The following is a 20,615-nucleotide window of genomic DNA, read 5'->3' as shown; positions in this document are numbered from 1 at the left end:
CCTCAGCCTCCCAAAGTGCTGGGATTAAAGGCGTGAAGCTGCCATTCTTTCCCCCTGGCCAAAAGAGTAAAGAAAAAAATAAAACCATATCCCAAGAGGAATGGCAGAGATGAGCACCACCTGTAGACCTAAAACTTGCAAGTGTAAGCAGATAATTTTATGTGTCAACTCAGAGCAGTGGCACAGCTTGAAGACACTGTCCTGCGAGGATGAGCTGTGCTACACATCCTGAATCAATCACCATTACACAGTACTATATTCCCAACTGGCAGAAGGCATGGGCCTGGGGACAAGGGTAGAAGGAGAAGTGACCTTGCTTACCATCATTCCCAGGGACCCACTTGGCAACACTTTGCTTCCTATCACCACAGCTCTAGATCTATGGATCTAGAGGTCCCAGTTCCCAGAGAAGGGATGCTTCTACCAGAGGACATAGTAAGCATCCCATTAACTTTAAGTTACGACTGCCACCCAATCAATTTAGAATTCCATGCCGTAAGTCCAGCAGACAAGGCAACGAGTCACTACACTGGCAGGAGCAATCGGCCCTGGTCATCAGGAGCTGATACACATCTCTTAGAGTACCCCTTGCCCAATTTTGATGGTAAGTGGACAAGTGTGGTGGCCAGGGTCCTCTGGACTCCTCCGAGATGAGGGTCTGGGCCACCCTGTCTAGATAAGCAGAAGTGATAGATGAGGGTGAAGGGAATCTGGATGAGTAGCAGAGGTGGGAGAAGATGAGTCTCAGTTGCAGCCTCAAGGCCAGATACAGCACTGGGAGCTGTAAGCTCAGTCCCCCAATCTTATTCTTGTAAGTTTCCCGAGAAAAGAAACCGATGCGAAACTAGACCATGCGGGCTTTTATAGGCCATAGGGAGGATTCTGGATACCTTTATCTTCGTAGTTAGAGAAAATTCCTAGTCCTTTTCCCTTGATCAGTTTCTAGAAAGTTGGTAGACAGATACATTATACTTCCCTGTCCTCTAGCTACACAATAGAAGATCTCTGGAGAAATTCTACAGACACTGATATTTGAGATCCTCCAATAAAACACCTAGGTCCTTGGCCAGGTGCAGTGGCTGACACCAGTAATCCCAGCACTTTGGGAGGCCGAAGCGGGCAGATCACTTGAGGTCAGGAGTTCAATACTAGCTTGGCCAACATGGTGAAACCCCGTCTCTACTAAAAATACAAAAATTAGCTGGGTGTGATGGCGCATGCCTGTAGTTCCAGCTGTTTGGGAGGCTGAGGCACACGAATTGCTTGAACTTGGGAGGCAGAGGTTGCAGTGAGCCGAGATTGTGCCACTGTACTCCAGCCTGGGTGACAGAGAGAGACTCCATCTCAAAACAAAACAAAACAAAACAAAATAGCTAGGTCTTTGCCTCATAATCCTATAGTCAAGCCCACCAGTTGACAAGCCTGATATATCACAAAGAATTTCCAGCCTGTATTTTAGTGCCTCATTCTTTAAAAACAGGCCAGAGCCAGGCATGGTGGCTCTTGCCTGTAATCCCAGTACTTTACAAGGTGGGAGGATCGCATGAGCCTAGGAGTTCAAGACCAGCCAGGGCAACAAAGTGAGACCCTGTCTCGACAAAAAAAAATTTAATGTCTCAGATCATATGGGTACAAATATATATGTGTGTGTATGTGTATATATATACATACAGGTATATATATATATATATATATGTGTATATACACATATATATACCTGTATGTATGTATATACACACACACATATATAAAAAAATCAGCTGGGCATAGTGGCATGGGCCTGTAGTCCCAGCTCCTCAAGGGGCTGAGGTGAGAGGATCACTTGAATGCAAGAGTTCAAGGCTGCAGTGAGCTATGATCATGCCACTACACTGTAGCCTAGATGACAGAGTGAAATCCCCTCTCAAATTGATTAATTCATTAATTAATTTAAAAAATCAGGCCAGGAAGGAAACTCAGACATTTGAAAAAAGCTTCTAACATAACAGACTAGAGTAAAAACAGACAAGAGGAACTAAGAGAAAAAAACAATGTGAGAGAACAAGACAAAATCTTCAAAAGTTATAATAAAGATCATTAAAGAGATTAGGAGAAAATAATGCATCCATAATACAAGAATAGGAAGCTATAAGAAAGAACGTTTTGGGAAAATTAAAAATTCAGTAGAAGTGTTAAAAAACCAATCAGAAATATTCTCCCATAAAGCTAAATTTAATAAACAAAGAGACGAGAGACAGAGAGAGAGAGAGAGAGAAAGGAAAAAAGCTTAAACCAGGAGGTCTAGCAACCACCTAACAGGAATCCCAGGAAGAACAAACTAAGAAAATGGGTTTGAAGAAATAATTACAGAAATAATAAAAAAAATTCCTTAGAATTGAAGCTTATAAAATTCCAGATAGAAAAGGCTCACTGAGGCTGGGCGTGTGGCTCACACCAGTTAACCCAATACTTTGGAAGATCAAGGTGGGAGGATGGCTTGAGCCCAGGAGTTCGAGACCAGCCTGGGCAATACGGTGAAACCGTTTCTGCTAAAAATGCAAAAACCAGTTGGGCGTGGTGGCGCGTGCCTGTAGTCCCAGTTACTCAGGAGTTTGAGGTGGGACAGTCACTTGAGCTTGGGAGTTTGAGGCCGCAGTGAGCCAGGATTATGCCACTGCACTCTAGCCAGGGCAACTGAGCAAGGCCCTGTCAAGAGAAAGAAAGAAAAGAAACAAAGAAAGAGTCCACCAAGTGACTGAATAATGAATGCAAAACAGATATAAATAAAGAGGGAAAATTATTTCCACCCTAGAATTTGATATCTAGCCAATACTATCTATCGAAGGGAGGGTAGAATTTTCAGAGATATATAGTCTCAAAAAACTTACCTCCCTCACACCCTTTAAGAAGGTAATAAAAGAGAAACTTCACTAATATCAGAGTGTAAACCATGGAAGAGGAAAAATGCAAGACCCACAAAACCAAAAACTAGCGCAAGGGAGGCAAAGGGAATTGTCGGGGTGATAATGAAGGGAAGGTGGAGGAGTGCGGCTGTGCAGTGAGCTAGAAAACAACCAGTCGAGAAAGGAACAGGGCAGGGGGCTCCAGGAAAAACATGCCTATGAAAAACAAGAAACAGAAAATACCCAATAAATCTGTCTATAATGGGAAGAGTTTCACGGATCTGTCAAGAGTTTGAGGATGACCGACCTAAGCAACTGAAAAAATAAGACAACTATTAACTCCAGGAGAAACAAAGTTGTATAGGAAAAGGAACTTCATAATGCCACAGCTCATCAATAAAGAAAAGGCTGTCACAATAAAATAAATATTGAATATTAACCTAACCGAAAATTATGAAGTAACTTTACGTGAAGCATGAGGGTGTGAGGTAGAAGGGGAAGAGAATGTGTGTGCTAAGTGCGTGTGTGTGAGTGTGTGTACTGGTATATGAATTGATGGGGTAGTGTAAGACGGTTAAAAAAATCCCCTTCTTCCAGGATGGCAAAAATAAAGTGTAAGATTGAAAAAAAATCAAGAAATAATAGTCAAAGCATATTATTTAGAACATGGAGGTGAATATCAGAAGAATCAGCTGTAGAGACGAAAGCAGCTGCCTCTGGTAAGCAGGGCTGAGAATGTGGGAAGGTACGCAGCACGGAACTGCTCTTTTGGTCATAAACTTGAGGTATCATTTGGCTTTTAAATCATGTACATGCATAAAATGAAAAACCTCAACCTGAACCAAATGTGGCAAAATCTGTTAAACTGAGTGGTGGGTATTCTTGCATTTCATATGTCACTCTCTATTCTTATTTTAAAATAATTCTTATTTTTTTAAATTCCCTTTTTAGCTCTAGAAATTCCGTTAATCTATTACTCATTACAATGTTAGTTGCCCCTATTATGTGGATGGAGAAGAGCATAAATGAAGAAAAATACAGTGTTCTTTACATTAAAGGAAAAAAAAAAAACCTGTGGCCCTGCCTGGTTTTTATTTTCAAACAAACACTTAATATTAATTTAAACAACACCTTGATAAGAAAGTTTTATTTGATATATCAAAAAGAAAAATTCCCAGACGTAATAAACATAACAAGTGGGGAAAGAAGAGAATTTTGAATATGTATGAGCCCATTAATGTATAACAAAACCAAACCTCTTCATATATGCACACAAACATATACAAAAGTACACGTGAAAAGATCTGGAAGAACAGACAGCAGGCTGGGTGCGTGGCTCATCCCTATAATCCCAGTACTTTTGGACGCTGGGGCAGGCAGACTGCTTGAGCTCAGGAGTTTGAGACCAGCCTGTGCAACATGGCAAAACCCTGTCTCTACAAAAAAAATACAAAAATTGGCCAGGCATGGTGGCATGCACCTGTAGTCCCAGCTACTCAGGAGGCTGAGGTGGGAGGATGGCTTGATCCCAGGCTGGGGGGTTTGAGGCTGCAATAAGCCGAGATCATGCCACTGCACTCCAGCCTGGGCAACAGAGTCAGACTCTGTCCCAAAAAAAGGAAAAAAAAAAAAAACAACAACCGGACATCAAACTGTCAGTACAGTTACCTCTGGGGAGCTCAATGGGTCTGGGGATGGAATGAGAGTGATCTAAAAGTTTCTTTTCACTTGTTTTGATTGGTAATTGATAGACATGGTAAGAATTTCCAACGGCAAAAAAGATATACATGGTCAAAACAAGTCCCTCTCCCACTTCTGCCCCTAGTTCCCTTCTCCAAAGACAGCCTCTTATTACTAGTCTGTTACCTTTTAGCATTATTCCAGATACACAGAAGCCTATGTTTACATACAGTACTTACTTTTTTAATTATACATGTTCTCACACCAGTCATGCTGTTCCACCCCTGACTTTCTTCCTGCAAATAGCCCTTCTCTTAGAAATAATACAAGCTATTTTCCACGTCCAGTTTACCTCCAGCCAGCCTTGTTGGCTTTTATACACCACTTGAGGATTTTCCTGTAGTATGCTGCCATAGAGCTCTCGAAAGTGGGCTATATTGGGCTTCACAATATTCAACACTTTTGTTTTATCTTCTCCAACCACCATCCGAAAGTCACCTAGTTAAAACAAAGAGATAAACTTGTCTTCCATTAAGAATCCACACTCTTACCTATGAACGACACTCCCCACACTAACACTGCAAGGGTTCACTCTGGCAGGATCCCTCATCAAAACACTTGCTTTTCCTCCTCAAAACGTGGACACTTTACCCCAAGAAATGTGAGCACTTGTTTGGAGGAAAAGAGGGTCTCTCAAATCACAAAGCCCTTTATGCCAGTTAAATTATAGTTACCTAGGTACACAAGGTAATCACAAGCGAGTAGCTAACTTGTTTTAGCTTTTCCAATGTGGAAGCTTCTGTACCTACAAAGTCTTGTCTTATGGGACAAACTCTGCCTGTGGCCAATGAGGGAGACAGGAGCTGTACAGTATCACTGTAGACTTGTCCTTGCCATTGCTTCCTCATCGTTGACCTGTCTGTTTATGACGGCTTTTGAGGCACTTTATGAAGATAATCTTATCATATTTTACAAGGGCAAAATAAGGCTTAAAAGTTCTGTAAGAGGAGGTTTGCATTTAAGATGAAATTGAAAACAGATATAACTTCTTAAATTGCAAGTGATGAGAAATGAGGAATGTTACATTTGCCTATGGGATGAATTGAGCTGAAAAACACATAATTCTGAAAGACAAAAGCATTTCTGAATCAAATGAAAAGTGCCCTGCCAATGCCACTGACAACCATCGGCAAGATGGAGAAAGGAATGGGAAAGTGGACACACTTAAGTGCATGCCTACTGGGCTAATGTGAAATCAGAAGAGGCTGGACACACGCAGAACCTTCTGAGTCAAGCGTGGTGAAAGCAATGTGGCTGAATCCTTTGTTGGAGAGACAGCAAGTTGTCAGGGGGAGTAGGGAGGTGGCAAGTGTAGGCAGATAACCCAGCTGCTGAGGAATCCCCTGGGGCTAGGATGACGATATAATTTATCATCCAAACTAGGTCACTTCTGAGGGTGAAGGGATCGCTATAAATAATTACACTAGGACAAGTATAAACTGAGCAAACCAGGACTTATGGTTACTCTTGCCAATTGCTTTTTTCTGGAGAGGGGAAGGGATCGTAGAGGTCATTATTTGCCACAATGGATTTTCCTAGTGCAAACTGTTGGCTTGTTTTAGAAAAAGTAAAAATACAAGGAAGACCAACAATATGTACTTCATTGAGTAAGGAATAAAATATGCTAGGTTTTAAGCTCCAAAGTACCAACTTACACTACAATTTGGTGGAATGCAACTGGGGACTGCAGGCTTTGAAAAACAGACTTCCAGGCTGGGCGCGGTGGCTCATGCCTGTAATTCCAGCACTTTGGGAAGCAGAGGCAGGCAGATCACAAGGTCAGGAGATCCAAACCATCCTGGCTAACACAGTGAAACCCCGTCTCTACTAAAAAATACAAAAAAATTAGCCAGACGTGGTGGCAGGTGCCTGTAGTCCCAGCTACTTGGGAGGCTGAGGCAGGAGAATGGCGTGAACCCAGGAGGCAGAGCTTGCAGTGAGCCGAGATTGCGCCACTGCACTCCAGCCTGGGTGACAAAGCGAGACTCCGTCTCAAAAAAAAAAAAAAAAAAAAAAGACTTCTAAAGAGCCTCTGGAACCTGACCTTGGTGTACAGGGGGTCTGACTGTTCAGGTGAGTGAGCAGAAGCAAGTCCCAGTCCTAAAAATCTGCTCAAGTATGGATGAACTTGTTTTTTTCACTATTATTTTGAAGGGGAAGAGAGTTAGATAGTTAAAACCTGGGATCACTGCTAATAAGGAGGTTGAGAAATCAGTCCTTTCACATATTGCTGTTAACTGCATAAAATTCTTCTGGAAAGCACTGAAGCAAGAAACCCCATCTCTGGAGCAAGCTTAAAGAAATAAGCCAGAAACACAGAGTAAGAGGTAATGTTTACTGAGCATCTGGTAAATACCAGCCACTGTGCCACGTGTGTTGTGGTATTGCTTCATTTAATACACACAGCTCTCCTCTCAGGTAGATAGGATTCTATCCCCATTCATACACAAGGGAACAAAGACAGTGATTAAGAAACTTGCGTAAGGTTTCTAGGAAGTAAAAATATACTACATATATAAAATTGCTCACTGAAGCACTACTTATAATATTGAAAGCATCCCAAACGTCCAATGACAGGGGAAAGGATGCACTATGATGGCATACTGTTACTATCACAGACAGTAATCACACACAAGATGGAAAGTGATCATTTAATATGCAGTAAGAAACAAAGATACAAAAGTCTAACAGGCTGGGCATAGTGGCTCACATCTATAGTCCTAGCGCTTTGTGAGGCCAAGGCCAGGGGAATGTTTGAGCTCAGGAGTTTGAGACCAGCCTGGGTAACATAGCGAGACTCTGTCTCTATATAATTTCTTTTTTTAAGCATACCAAAACAAACTTCATAGAAAATGAGAAAAACAAGACAAAGAGACTATATAAAAATGCTTATTTTTGCTCTAATAAAATACATTTATTGTGGGTTTTTGCATGTGTGCTTTAATTTGCGATCTCATTTGGTCATGGCAAAGCTCCATAAAATAGGTACTATTATTCTTAATTTTACAGATGAGGAGATGGAGGTGCGAAGATAACACGCCCCAGGTCCAGCCTCTCGGTATTAGGGTAGTGAAATTTTAGGTGATGATTTTACTCTATAATTTCCCTCCATTTCCCTCACTTCTATAATGTTGGCATATTACCTTCTAGCATTTTAAAACAAATTTATGGGATACACAGATGATGACTTGACAAATGTGAATGGAGTGGTGGCTGAGTTAACTTTCAACTGTGTAAATCCTTACATGTATAAAAATGGATTCCATTAATCTTTGAAGAGATGAAATGTCATCAAATTCTGACTCTAACAAGGCTGGCCCTGAAGTGAAAGATCAGTTTCTAAAACTGTTGAATTCTAAATATTTGTGTCATTCCTTCTTTCTGTACATTCCACAAACAAAAAGTTCCGCAATTTTAGAGAGTCACTTTCTGAGAGAAGGATTTACCATTTTAAAATATCAAGGATTATGTTTTACAATCTAAATCTTCCCCCTAAAAGAACAATTGCATGCCATGATTAAAGGACCTAGAAAACACTCCAGGCTCTCGGAGAACAAGGACTGGGGCTTATTTATGTCTGCATCCTTAGCTCCTTGTGCACTGCCTGGCACAGGGAACACACACATCAATAAATGTGTGCAGAACTGAATTTCTCTCACTGCTGTGCAGCTGAACTAGCTCAGCCACAGGGGATAGGAAGCAAATGGGCTTATGACTCATTTCTTCAGAACAAAATGAATAACATCATGGGCACAGCATGAACCAGCATCTGATCATAACAATCAATTTTTCTTACCTTCAGAGATTTGTTTGCAACAAAACAACAGCAATGGATTAAAACTGACTGCTGACTTTATTTTATGCCTCTAGAACTGCCAGTAAAATAGGCATCCAAAAGGATAATTTCTCCTTGACCTTGAAATGATACAAACTCCAAGGCCTGTAAGCCACCTGTAGGTGGCCTTCCTGTGATTCAGGCATGCAGCCAGCAGTCAGGGACCTCATTACAAGTATGCAGATGTGAAGGGCTGCATAGTACAGCAGCAAGGCCCTGGCTTTCAAGTCTGGCAATGTCCCAGGGTGACTGAGGTCAACTTACTTAAACTTTCTGAGTCAGCTTCCTTCTCTGTAAAATGGCTTAATCACACTAACTTTACGAAGTTGCTTTCAGATTTAATGAGTTAGGGCAGCAGTCTCCAAACTTTTTGGTACCAGGAAGAGGTTTTGGGGAAGACAATTTTTCCATGGATGTGGGTCCAGGGGACAGTGGTTTCAGGATGACTCAAGCACATTACATTTATTGTGCACTTTATTTGTTATTATTACATTGTAATATGTAATGAAAGAATTATACAACTCACCATAATGTAGAATCAGTGGGAGCCCTGAGATTATTTTCCTGCAACTAGACAGTCCCTCTGGGGGTGATGGGAGACAGTGACAGATCAGGCATTTGATTCTCATAAAAAGCCTGCAACCGAGGTTCCTCACATATGCAGTTCAAATAGGTATTGCGCTCCTATAAGAATCCAGCACAGCTGCTGATCTGACAGGAGGCAGAGCTCAGGCAGTAATGCAAGTGATGGAGATTGGCTGTCAACACAAATGAAGCTCGCCCACCACTCACCTCCCGCTGTGCGTCCTGGTTCCTAACGGGGTTCCCAAGGGTTGGGGAACCCAGAGTTAAGGTATTAGAAAATACTCTGTAAGTAGTAAAGCAGACACTACTTATGATATGTATATAGCCTAGTCGAAGGATGGAGGGTAGAGGAAGCGCTGGGTCTTGGAGATAATAATTACCGGCTAACTTTTCTCCCTTTAAACGAATTGCAAGACTGCTGTCATTTCAGTTCAGTGAATATCTGAGTGGCTACAGTGCTAGGCAATGGAGATCCAGGTTGGACAACCCTAATCTGAACACCAAAAATGCAAAATACCTCCAAACCTGAAAACTTTTGAGCACTGGCATGACACCACAAGTGGAAAATTCCAAAAATATCATATAAAATCACTTTCAGGCGATGTGTATGAGGCGTATATGAAACATAAATGAACTTCGTGTTTAGACTTGGGCCGTCCCCAAGAGATCTCATTATATATGTGCAAACACTCCAAAATCTGAAAAATTCCAAAATCTAAAACACTTCTGGCACCAAGTATTTCAGATAAGGGATACTCAGCCTGTCCAGATACAGGCTGTACCTCAGGCAGCAAACAGTATGAAAAAAAGACCATTTCAGTGCAGGTTTTTATGCGGTAGTGTTTAAGGACTGCAGCCCAAACTGGATATTGATATGGCAAAATAATATTCATTTTCATGACTGTTTTTCAGATATAATTCACATACCATGTAATTCATCCATTTAAAGTAAATAATTCAGTATTTTTAATTCTGTTTACAGAGTTGTACAATCATCTCTCCAATCTAACACTAGAATATTCCAGCCTCCCCACAAGAAACCCCATACTCCTAAGTGATCACTCCCCATCTCCCTTCACTCCCCATCCCCAGCCTGAATTGAAACATGGCTGTCATTTTGGTTCAGTGAATATTTGGCTGGCTACAAAGTACCAGGAGCTGTGCTAGACAATGGAGATCCAGGTTGGATCTAACCTACTTTCTTGCCACAGATTTGCCTATTCTGGACATTTTATACACATTGAATTATACACTATCTGGAGTTATTTTTACGACCTTAGCAAAATGTTTTCAAGGGTCATCACACTGTAGCATTTATCAGTACTTCACTCCTGCTTATGGTTAGATAATATTCCATAGTACAGATGCACCAATTTTATTTATCCATTTCTCAGTTGATGAACATTTGTGCTGTTTCCACTTTTGGGTGATTCATTATGAATAATGCTGCTACGTATGAGTTTTTGTGTGGACATATGTTTCATTTCTTATAGGTAGATATATAGGAGTAGAACTGCTGGGTCATGTGGTAGCTATGTTTAACATTTGGAGGAACTGCCAAGCTTTTTTCCAAAGCAGCTGTACCACTTTACAATCTAATCAGCAATGTATGAGGGTCCCAATTTCTCCACATTCTCAACACTTGTTCTTGCCTTTCTTTTTTTTATCACAGCCATTGTAGCAGGTATAGAATGGCATCTCTGTGATTTGTACTGGTATTTCCATTTCCCTAATACCTATGATGTTTAACAACTTTTCATGTGCTTACTGGCCATTTGAATATCTTTTCTGAAGAAATGACTATTCAAATCCTTCTCTTGTTTTTAAACTGGGTTGTCTTTTCATTGTTTTGTTGTTGTTGTTTTATTTTGAGACAGAGTCCTGCTCTGTTGCCCAGGCTGGAGTGCAGTGGCATGATCTTGGCTCACTGCAACCTCCGCCTCCTGGGGTCAAGCTATTCTCCTGCCTCAGCTTTCCAAGTAACTGGGATTACAGGTGCACACCACCACGCCCAACTAATTTTTTGTATTTTCAGTAGAGACAGGGTTTCACCATGTTGGCCAGACTGGTCTTGAACCCCTGACCTCAAGTGATCCACCAGCCTTGGCCTCCCAAAGTGTTGGGATTATAGGTGTGAGCCACTGCGCCCGGACTTTCCATTGTATTTTAAAAATTCTTTATATATTCTGGATACCAGTCCCTTATCAGATACATGATTTGTAAATATTTTCTTCCGTTTTGTTAGCTGCCTTTTTACTTTTTTTTTTTTTTTTTAGACAGAGTCTCACTCTGTCACCCAGGTTAGAGTGCAGTGGCATGATCTCAGCTCACTGCAACCTCTGTTTCCCGGGTTCAAGCTATTCTCCTGCCTCAGCCTCCCAAGTAACTGGGATTACAGGTGCACACCACCACGCCCAACTAATTTTTTGTATTTTTAGTAGAGACAGGGTTTCACCACGTTGGCCAGACTGGTCTTGAACTCCTGACCTCAAGTGATCCATCAGCCTCGGCCTCCCAAAGTGTTGGAATTACAGGTGTGAGCCACTGAGCCCGGACTTTCCATTGTATTTTAAAAATTCTTTATATATTCTGGATACTAGTCCCTTATCAGATACATGATTTGTAAGTATTTTCTTCCATTTTGTTAGCTGCCTTTTTACTTTCTTTTTCAGACAGAGTCTCACTCTGTCACCCAGGCTAGAGTGCAGCGGCATGATCTCAGCTCACTGCAACCTCTGCTTCCTGGGTTCAAGCAATTCTCCTGCCTCAGCCTCCCTAGTAGCTGGGACTACAGGTGTGTGCCACCATGCCCGGCTAATTTTTTTTTCTTTTTTGAGACAGAGTCTTGCTCTGTTGCCAGGCTGGAGTGCAGTGGCACCATCTTGGCTCACTGCAACCTTCGCCCCGCCCAGCTAATTTCTGTATTTTTAGTAGAGATGGGGTTTCATCATGTTGGCCAGGTTGGTCTTGAACTCCTGACCTCGAGTGATCCGTCTGCCTCTACTTCCCAAAGTGCTGGGATTACAGGCGTAAGCCACCATGCCCAGCCTTCCTTTTCTATACATTAGAAAATACAAAAGTAGGGAGCAATAGGGAGGACTCAGGTTCACTATATTGGTTCAGGAAGGAAGCAGTATAATCCACTCATCAAATATTTACTGAGCACCTAGTACATGTCACATACTATTGGAAGCATCCAAACAGAAGGAGCAAAACAAGACAAAATTCCTTCCCTCCACATCCTCAGTGGTGGAACAAAGACCAAAGATCAACCAGCCAACCAACAAACAATAAGATACAGTGTAGCCAACTGTGGAAAGTGCTATTGGGGAAAACAAAAACGGAAAGACATAGGGAGTGGTGGAGTTGCAGGAGCCGTCAGGGAAGGCCTCCATGATAAGCCAGAACTGAGGCCCACTGGGGTGGGTGGGGGGAGGGGAGGTGTGACCCAGTAGGTCCTGGGGAAGGAGTGACCCAAGTGTGAACCAGGAGTGGCGCCCACCACCAAAGACCTTTCATAGAACAGTAAAGTGTTAAGAGCAAGCATTCCAGGAAGAAGACTGCCTGGGTTCAAATGCTAGCTGAGCATTTACAAGCTATGTGACCCAGGGCAAGCCACTTAACTTATGTGGGCATCAGTATCCTCAAATGAAAAAGGGCAGCAATAACTAGTTTGTAAATTTCAGGGACTGAATGAATGTTACAATACCTGACACACAGTACTAGTCTAAAAACGTTGGGTATTATTCATGCTTTCTATCCCTTCAGGAGTGCTGTGTTCTCAGAAATTAGCAAGTGACTACTGAGTACCCTGAGTTCCGGCTGAGGCACAGAGAGGCAGGCTTCCAAAGTCCTGAGGCAGTCAGCTCCCGTATGCCGATCCAACCACACCGCTTGTAAGGTTTCAGATGGCTTCACCACCACAGAATAAATCTTAACTAGCTTCCACTCCAGAGAAAACGTTTCTTTACTGGCTTCTACCAGAATCCAGAATCCACACTTTAGAGAGCTGGCACTGAATGCTAATTTTTTTCCCCAAGAATCACTCAACTGGCAACTTCCTCACTGCTTCGTCTTATTCCTAGAAGTAGCTGAGGCTGTGTTCAGACAATCTGGCAATTAAAGAAACCCATTCTCTCTCTCATAGGAGAGTGCCCGAAGGTGTTTTTCATTCCATGAGGACCTTAACCAGTCAGATGAAATGGGGCTGTCATGTTTCAATCCATCTGATCTAAGTACTCAGCTAATTTTTTTTTTTTTTAATTTAAGAAACAGGGTCTGGCTCTGTTGCCCAGGCTGGAGTGCAGTGGTGTGATCATAGTTCACTGCAGCCTGGAAGTTGGAATTACAGGTGTGAGCCACAGCACCCTGCAAATTTTGACAGGCATTATTTATCAATGTGTAACAAGTTTTATAATTTTTATAGCTGACAACATAATTCCACTTTGGAGAACACATCCAAGGAAGTCAGTGCCTCCTTTGCCCCTTTCCCAACGAAAGTAATCTGTACAAAGTGATGTCACAGCAGTGTTGCTAATAAAACAGTGATAAACGGAGCTAACATAAGTGTCCATCAATCACTGGATGACTGAGCAAATAACAGTTTCTCAACCTGAGGAAAACCCATGTGACCAACAATAATACATAAAAATAATAATAACAGCAACCATTTTCTGAACACTGACTATTAATGAGATAAGATGCTGGAGGCAGCCAGGCACAGTGGCCCACACCTATAATCCCAGCACTCGGGGAGGTTGAGGCAGAAGGATCATTTGAGCTCAGGAATTTGAGACCAGCAGAGGCACACAGCGAGCCCCTGTCGCTACACAAATGAAATTAGCCAGCCGTGGTGGCATGCACCTGTGGTCCCAGCTACTTGGGAGTCTGAGGTGGGAGGGTTGCTTGTGCCCGGGAGGTCGAGGCTGCAGTGAGCTATGATCTCACCACTGCACTCTAGCTTGGGCGACAGAGTGAGACCTTGTCGCTCAAAAAAAAAAAAAAAAAAAGAAGATGTTGGAAGCTATTATATGTATTATCTCATTGAAAATTTCTTTGTGAGATAGTTATTTCTGTTTTACAAATAAGAAAACGAGGGGCTCAGAAAGGTTCAAGCTTGTGTTTCAGGAAATAAAATAATGAAAAACAAATAAAACAACAAAAAAAAGAAAGGTTCAAATACCTTTAGAAAGCTGGTATTCAAACTAGTCCATCGTGCACCAGATGAGTGACCTTAGATAGGGAACCACTCTGGGCCTCAGTTTTCTCATCTGTAAAATGGGGCAATGATACAGCACCCAAATCAAAAGGTTATTGTGAGGATTAAACTAGCTATCAAATTTAAAGTACTGAGAGTAGTCCTTGGCACCCAATAATAAAGGCTATTTTCCCTGCCATTAAGCCATAGACTTCAGTCACATCAATCTACTGCTTTCCTTCTAAACACATCATGTTCTTTCACACTCTTCTTGCCTTTTTCACACGTGTTGTTTTTCAAGTCTACCACTGACTCACTGTGACTGCATGTTATTAATGTGAAGCTCCTTAGAGCAGAATGCTGATTTGCTTGATAAATATTAAAACCAAGGACCATTGCCTAAAATTAGTCATTTTAATAGTTGTACTGACATAACAAAGGTCAAGGTGACTCTTTAAAATGCATTTGGTGCTCCTTTCCTGTTCATTTAAATGCTGACTTCTAAGAAAAACTAAAGGGTTAGAAAGCTTGCTTTCTTTCTTTTCTTTTCTTTTTTTTTTTTTTTTTTGAGACACAAGACACAGTCTCACTGTGTCACCCAGGCTGGAGTGCACTGGCATGATCTCGGCTCACTGCAACCTCCACCTCGCCGGTTCAAGTGATTCTCCTGCCTCAACCTCGCAAGTAGCTGGGATTACAGGCATGCACCACCACGCCTGACTAATTTTTGTATTTTTAGTATTGATGGAGTTTCGCCATGTTGGCCAGGCTGGTCTTGAACTCCTGACCTCAAGTGATCTGCCTGCCTTGGCCTCTCAAATTGCTGGGATTACAGGGCCACCACACCTGGCTGGGTTAGAAAGCTGTCTTAAAACAGAAAAGAGAAAAAAAAAAAAAAAAAAAAGGAGGGGGTGGAGGAAAAATAATAAAAATGAAAAATAAAAAAAGATAAAGCTTTCTCCTTCCCAGTTTGCAGCCTCTCATCCTCCACCTACTCTCTTCTTGCCCATCATTTATGATAATACTGACCTCAGGGCAGTCAAAGTAGTCCTAAAATACTATATAAAATGTAAAGGATTGTTCTTGCTACAAATAATACCAATCTCGCCTCTGCCTAAGTAATTACTGCCAGGAACTTGTCCAACAACATGGACAGACATGGTTTTTCTGTTCCTTCTCCTGACCACTCCCAGGAAAAATACTGAACTTCACAGATTAGGGACCATATATAATCTCACAAATGGAAAAAGATAGACAATGCAAAGTTATAAATAAAAATGAGATTAGTAGACAATATGAATTTTGGCATATTCTCAGGGCTTGGGAGATTTGGGTGGTTTGCCAAGGGATAGAAACCAATCAATTCTAGGACACTGGGTTCTCAGAAGCCTACAAAAGTCAGGAGGAAAATGTGCCTTTCAACACTTTGCCTGGGGTAGGTCTCACACCTATGAAAGAGATCTACCTACAGAGCCTATGTCATTTTCTACCCTCATTACTCTCTTCTAGTTCCAGCAAAAATCAGCTAAAATTGGTAGCAGCTTGAAGGCCAACTTAAAGTCTTCAAAGAGGTGAAGGCGGCTATGTCATTTGGTAAATTTCCTTAGTAATATTCAGAATTTAGAAGGAACTCCCAGAATCCATCCAATGCTACGAAGATGTTGACTAGAAGGGAAGAAATGGAGGACTGGTAGTGGTAGGGGCAGAGTAGAGAACAGTCCTGCATCTTCTCCCACCAAGTCAGCTTTCATAAAAGGCTTCCGTTCCATCATTTTTCACAGGGGAGTATGGGAAAGTAATCACTCTAATAAAGTGACTTCCTTTGCTCACACAGTGTGCATGTGGCCTTCTCATTCCAGCACAGGGCCACGCCACTCTTCGCCCCTATGTCTTTTGTTGGAAGGCAGGGAGGCTGCCAGGTGAAGCTGGAAGCACCGAGACCAAGGTTGCTTCAATGCCTTTCTCTATAGTGTTGCAAATACAGCTGTAGTCACCGTAGATGAATTTTGGGAAGATGGAAGAACAAAACCTCTAAGGTCTCTTACAGCATTAAATTTCCATGAAATCTTACCTGTCTGTACTGGGATTCGGAGACTAAGTAAACTGCTTTTCCAATGTTCTGAGCATAAACTTCTTTGACTCACACTTAAAAATCGGGAAAGCTGATATTTTTTAAGATGGTGGTTTTCAAACTTTTTAAAAAGTGGCAGAGCACTTGTTTAGTAAATGAAATCTTAAATGGAACCTTACTATAGTAAACAGATAGATGGGGGCTCCTCTGGTTGCAGCGAGGGTGAGGAGCCAGGGGCTCTACCCTCTCAGTTGTCTCAGTTTGGGACATAATATGTGCGACCTACTCTCAAACAGTTTAGAAAATAAATATATATATAGTATGTTTACACATATGGAGAACAGTGGTTCTCAAAGTGGGACCCCTGGAGGGGCATCAGCATCACTTGGGAACTTGTTTCTAAAAATAAAAATTATTGGGCCCTACCTCAAACCTATTAAATCAACTGTCTGGGGTAAGGCCCAGGAGTCTGTGTTTTAACCTGAGACTTCCTAGTTGTTCAGACACAGGCTAAAGTTTGAAAACCACTGATACAGAAATATGGAGAAAACAGATAATGGTGAAATGTTAAAATTGGAGAATCTGGGAAAAGGGCATAGGGAGTTTTCTGTATTATTCTTGAAACTTTTCTATAAGTTTGAAATTACTTCAAAATGAAAATTAACAACAACAACAAAATTACCCTGGGACAATAAGCATGGAGATGTGGAGAGGGGACCTGGGAGGTAGGGAGGCAAATCACGAGGTTAGTGCAGGAACCACTCAAGAGGTAATGTGATTTACAACTAAGACTGTAGCAGCGCCAGTGCTGAGTGGTAACAGGATATCTGAAGTCTTCAAATATAAATCTCTTCCTTGTAGAACATCTGGGCAGCAACCATACTAACCTGAATAGGAGAGACCAGCAATCTCTATGAAGAGGTCTTCTTCAGAAAAGCTTTCGGGAAGCATGAGGAAAGCAGCGGTCACAGCACTCTTCAGATTTCTATCGAGGGCTGATCTAAGAGTGACATCCTCGTTCATTGAGATAATTTTCACCTAAAAGAAGCAGAACATTGGGAAGAAAAATTCCAGAAGTGGAGTATTGCTCAAGCATGGGTTACACATGCACTGGAACTATCTCAAACTCTTCCCACTGAAGATCTTGGAATATTGGTTCAGGTGACACAAAATTGTTCCTCTAATAAGTAATCCCAGAATCTCCTTGTTTTATGCCAAGGTCAAAGAAATCATGACATAGGAAAGGATCAAAATGCCAAAGGAAACAAATATTCTTCTTAAATGAGGAAGTGCATCATAGGTTTAGAAAAAGAGCAAAAGTCCTTTGGAAACTTTAATATTTTTAAATTTTATAATCTCACTGTCATCACTTAATTTTTTAGTCGACAGAGGCATTTTACCTCTTTATTTAGACTTCGTCTGTAATCTTGGACCATATCTAACATAGGAAGTTCATGCTGTATTTCGCAATTTCTAGATACATCAATTTTGAACTTGGCTAAGGAAAAATGAAAGAAAACTAGCTACAGTAGAAAAACAATGGGTTTTAGAGATAGGTATGGGCTCAAGTCCAGGTACTTACTAGCTATGTGAGTTTGGGCAAATGATTTGCATCAAAGAACCGTCACAAAGATTGACTATAATAATAAATGTAAAGTGCCTAGAATACTAGCAACTGCTTCGCTCAGAAAGAATTTTTCTCCTCAATACAGAGTAGAAGCTTCCATCTGAGACTTTCCGCAAATCCATTAAAATACAAAGAGTGACTGGGTGTGGTGGCTCACACCTGTAATCTCAGCACTTTGGGAGTCCAAAGCAGGGGGATCATGAGACCAGCCTGGGCAACATAGTGAGACCCCATCTCTATAAAACAAAAACAAAAAAAACAAACACCTAGCCAGGCATAGTGATGCACATGTGTGGTCCCAGATAGTCAGGAGGTTGAGGTAGGAAGACAGCTTCAGTCTAGGTGGTTGAGGCTGCAGTGGGTTGCAGTGAGCCATGATCATGACACTACACTCCAGCCTGAAAGACACAGTGAGACCCTGTCCCAAAAAAAAAAAAAAAAAAAAAATACTAAGAGCTCCAGTCTCTTCTGAGATTCTTACTTTTAAAGACTGCACTGTAGTTAAGAGATGTGTTCAAATCCCAACTCCATCTCTTACTAGCTCTGTGACTATGGGCATAATTCCTTAACAGTAAAATGGAGTAAATAACAGAATCAAGCTCATAAGGCTGCTAGAAAGACCAAGTGAGTTACTGCACACAAACCCTTAGTGAAATGAGCTTCCTTGTGTGTGCTTCTCAGTGCACAAGGCAAGAGCTTCTCTGGGCCAGGGGTTCTCATCTTTAGCTAGCATTAGCATCACCTGGAGAACTCGTTAAAACGTGTATTATCGGATGCAACTCCCAGAGTTCTGTTTCAGGAGGACTGGATGAGGGCTGAAAAATGTACATTTCTAACAAGTTCTTAAGCAATGCCCAGGGACCACATTTTGAGAATTACTGCTCTAAGGCACATACTTAGCACTGTCAAATTGCTCTTCGCAGTGGTTATACCAATTTACACTCCTACCATGATCTTTTAAAAACATCGTACTGTTTCTGATTGACTTTCTACACAAAGGAAAGGGTCTAGAAGTCCCTAATAAGGACTCCCATATGTCTAAAATGTATCTACCATCTCTAAATCATTTGGTACTATCGACACATTTTCTACCTATTCTAGAAAACAGGGCATAAGTTGCCTTTTATTTGTCAAATAAAGATAATTTCTGACAACATTAAGATAGCACATAAAAGACACACTATGAGAAACTCCAAAATAAATATTAGAAAGCAAGGAAAGAAGAGAATGCTGCAGTATCACAAGGTATAGCTTCTTCTCTTCTGATTGTAAAAAACAGTATTATAAAACACATAACTACTATTTTATAAATCAGGCTTTAGAATCCAAATTCTTTTACCTTTTTTCCCTACTTTTTTCTAAGGGAATATTTATAACATACAAACATCATATATGGCAGGTAAGCCACTTGATTCAATAACACCCCCTCCTCCCTTACAATTCTGAGGACTTAATGGACCTTAATTAAGCCTTTCTGCACTAAGGTGAGTTTAGTATTACTGAATCATCTGCAGAGAGTAACCCATGACCAGCCAGGAACATGACTTGCCTACAGTTGCATAATGAGTTGACAACAAAAATCAGGATCACATCCTTTTACTTAGCAAATTCAGCTCTGAATATTCTGAATTATTCTCATGCATTCATTTACAGTTATATTCTGGTTAACTTATCTTGAAAGATGATTAAAACAAATTTTAAAGTCCTATAAAAACACCTATGCTTATTCCTTGAATAACTTTCCTAAACCTTATAGAGTTGGCTCTTCGTATCTGTGGGTTCTGCACCCGTGGGATTCAACCAATCACAGATGGGAAACATTCAGAAAAAAAAAAAAATCCACAAAGTTCCAAAAAGCAAATGTTGAATTTGCTGCCACATGCCAATTACTACGTTGAAGGCAGGCGAATGATGTGATGTGTAAGCACGGTATTAGGTATTACCAGTCATCTAGAGGTGATCTAAAATATACAGGAGGATGTGCATAGGTTATATGCTAATACTAGGCCATTTTATATCAGAGACGTGAATTCTGAGGGTGGGTGCAGGTCCTAAAACCAATCCCAATGGACACCAAGGGATAACAGTATTCCATACTGAATGATTAATCTAGGAGGGCAACTGCTTCATCTTACTGACAGAAAACGTAGGCCCGGAGGGGTTAAAAGATTTCTCCAAGAGAAGTAGTGGCAAACTGGACCGGGCTCCAGTCCCAGGATTCACCCAGTGCTCTTTCCACAACTCTGTGATATCTCTCTACTTCCACATTCCCGTTCTTCACCCCCATTCATCACACATCCTTCTCAATAATTCTTCAACTCTCTGTTTTTGATGGCTTTTATAGAAGCCCAGTGAAATCAGAAGCTATTTTGAGATGCTAACAATTCAAAGATGCAAAGAAAAGACTAAGTTTTGGGAAATTTTCCTAGTTAACAAAATACCAGTTGTTCTCCAAGGAAGTTATTCTACATAGGCTGTAAGAAAGCAGTCTGTTTGCTGTTTAAGGTTAAGAGGGTGAAAATAAAAGCATCCTTACTCAAAGGAAAAATGTCAGTTCGGAAGATTCTGCTACTGTGCTGATCTGGTTCTTCAATGAAAGGTGAACTAGGAACTTGTCTCAGCAGCACTGTTATTTGTTGTTCAGAGTGAAAAGCCAGTGAACTCTTGGGACACTGCCA

The 20,615-nt window shown here is 41.3% G+C and overlaps 1 protein-coding gene across 4 annotated transcripts in view; it reads right to left on the bottom strand.

Annotated features, from left to right (window-relative positions):
* TAMM41 (TAM41 mitochondrial translocator assembly and maintenance homolog) overlaps positions 1-20,615 on the bottom strand; it is a 59,719-nt gene that overhangs the window by 24,585 nt on the left and 14,519 nt on the right. For 3 of the 4 annotated variants that reach the window (XM_055259863.2, XM_055259862.2, XM_055259864.2), the window contains exons 4-5: positions 17,198-17,348; positions 4,915-5,060 (exon numbers count right to left, since the gene is read on the bottom strand). In XM_055259863.2, coding sequence (XP_055115838.1) covers positions 4,915-5,060; positions 17,198-17,348 — 297 coding nt within the window. Of the gene's footprint in view, positions 1-4,914; positions 5,061-17,197; positions 17,349-20,473; positions 20,575-20,615 lie in introns of those variants that run through there. The other variant, XM_055259868.2, reaches the window with a different exon arrangement.

The sequence above is a fragment of the Symphalangus syndactylus genome, chromosome 21, assembly GCF_028878055.3.
Source record: "Symphalangus syndactylus isolate Jambi chromosome 21, NHGRI_mSymSyn1-v2.1_pri, whole genome shotgun sequence".
NCBI classification, from domain to species: domain Eukaryota; kingdom Metazoa; phylum Chordata; class Mammalia; order Primates; family Hylobatidae; genus Symphalangus; species Symphalangus syndactylus.
The sequence above is the reverse complement of the archived record's forward strand: the minus strand, read 5'-3'. Positions and strand labels throughout refer to the sequence as shown.